Source organism: Bactrocera latifrons, unplaced genomic scaffold, assembly GCF_001853355.1.
Source record: "Bactrocera latifrons isolate USDA-ARS-PBARC rearing strain unplaced genomic scaffold, ASM185335v1 scaffold_232, whole genome shotgun sequence".
Lineage (NCBI taxonomy): Eukaryota > Metazoa > Arthropoda > Insecta > Diptera > Tephritidae > Bactrocera > Bactrocera latifrons.
The window spans coordinates 179,942-181,421 of record NW_017535875.1 but is presented as its reverse complement, the minus strand read 5'-3'; the positions used below and the strand labels follow the sequence as shown (position 1 = coordinate 181,421).

General features: G+C 30.7%; 1 protein-coding gene across 2 annotated transcripts in view; it reads left to right on the top strand.

Annotated features, from left to right (window-relative positions):
* LOC108968915 (netrin receptor unc-5) overlaps nucleotides 1–1,480 on the top strand; it is a 21,932-nt gene that overhangs the window by 12,932 nt on the left and 7,520 nt on the right. For both annotated transcript variants that reach the window (XM_018933265.1, XM_018933264.1), the window contains exons 4-7: nucleotides 23–231; nucleotides 712–790; nucleotides 870–1,040; nucleotides 1,101–1,154. In XM_018933265.1, coding sequence (XP_018788810.1) covers nucleotides 23–231; nucleotides 712–790; nucleotides 870–1,040; nucleotides 1,101–1,154 — 513 coding nt within the window. The remainder of the gene's footprint in view (nucleotides 1–22; nucleotides 232–711; nucleotides 791–869; nucleotides 1,041–1,100; nucleotides 1,155–1,480) is intronic.

The window sequence follows — 1,480 nt, the reverse complement described above, 5'->3', positions numbered from 1 at the left end:
AAAATAAATATTGATTTTGTAGATATAAGAAAACATTTTGTTTCCTCGCCAACATCACTGAAAATTGAACTGGGTTCCAAAGCGGAATTGCACTGCGAGCCTCCGGGAGGATTTCCAGAGCCAAAAATAACATGGTTCAAAAACAATGCGCCGATTGTAAATACTAATGATCACGAAACAGTTATATCTACTGATGCCACGACAATAACTTTTGACGTAGTATCTTTGCAGGTACTTTATATATATGTATATATGATATAAATTTAATACTATTATCATAAAATGTTCAAAACAGTGAAAATATTTAAATATAAATACGAAAACGGTATTGGCGGTGTAAGAGTCCAGGGGATTGTGTTTAAAAATATGTTTTTTTTAATTTCTAATTGTTTGTCTTAAAATTGTTTACTTTATAAAAAACATATTTTCCTTAAATAAGGCTTCGACTTGATATTACAAAAAATTTAAAAAAAAAAATAAAAATTAATGTGTTTTTTTTTTTTGAAAACTCACTACCCTTAACTTCATAACTTGAATATTTTCCTTTTGAGGTTGGCTAACTAATCCGGATTCTTTTTAAATACACAAAATACATTTCGTATTATATTTGTATATAATTTTTGATAGCATAAATAAAATATGTATCATAATTTTGTATCTTGCTGTTAAAAAACAAAATGTTTTAAAAATATACTTATTTTTAATATTCAGGACATGGCGAACTATACATGTCATGCTGAGAATGTGGCCGGGAAAAGAATTTCGGATTCAGCTGTTTTAATAGTCTACGGTAAGCAAATGAAAAATTAAAACAGGCTTTAACATAATCCTACAATATTAATCAATTTTCATTTGTCTTTATTCCTTAGTAAATGGTGGTTGGAGTTCATGGAGCCCTTGGAGAGAATGCAAGTGTTTAGGAAAATTAAGTCAAGGTCGAAAAAGAGTTCGTTTTTGTAATAATCCCATTCCTATGAATGGTGGTTCGTTATGCTCTGGAGCACAAGTTCAAAAGTCTGCGGACTGTGTATCTTGTCAAGGTAATATTTTATAAGGTATTCAATTTGCTTTTTCATACATATTATTGTTTTAATGTACAGAAGACACACAAATTGTAACCTCTGACGGATATGATGCATTATCGAGTAAGAAATGTAAGTTTGAATATGAAGTTATTAAATAATCATTGTAGATCAATTACACTGTGGAACATTTTTGGGGTTATTATCTGGGGGGTGAGAAATTCCAAGTCAGGGTGATGGTACTAGGTCAGTATAGTAAAACCCTCAAAGGGTTCGGCGTTCTTATGTGCCAGTTTCTTTATGACCTTATGACCCCTTTTTCCTTATCTTGATGCTTAGTTTTAATATTTTGGCAAAAACCAAAAAACAAAGGGCTTGTTGGGAAAGCATCGTTCTAACAATTACGATGTTTCTGTCGCAAGGATGTTAAGAGCATTCTCGAATATTGTTTTTTTTTT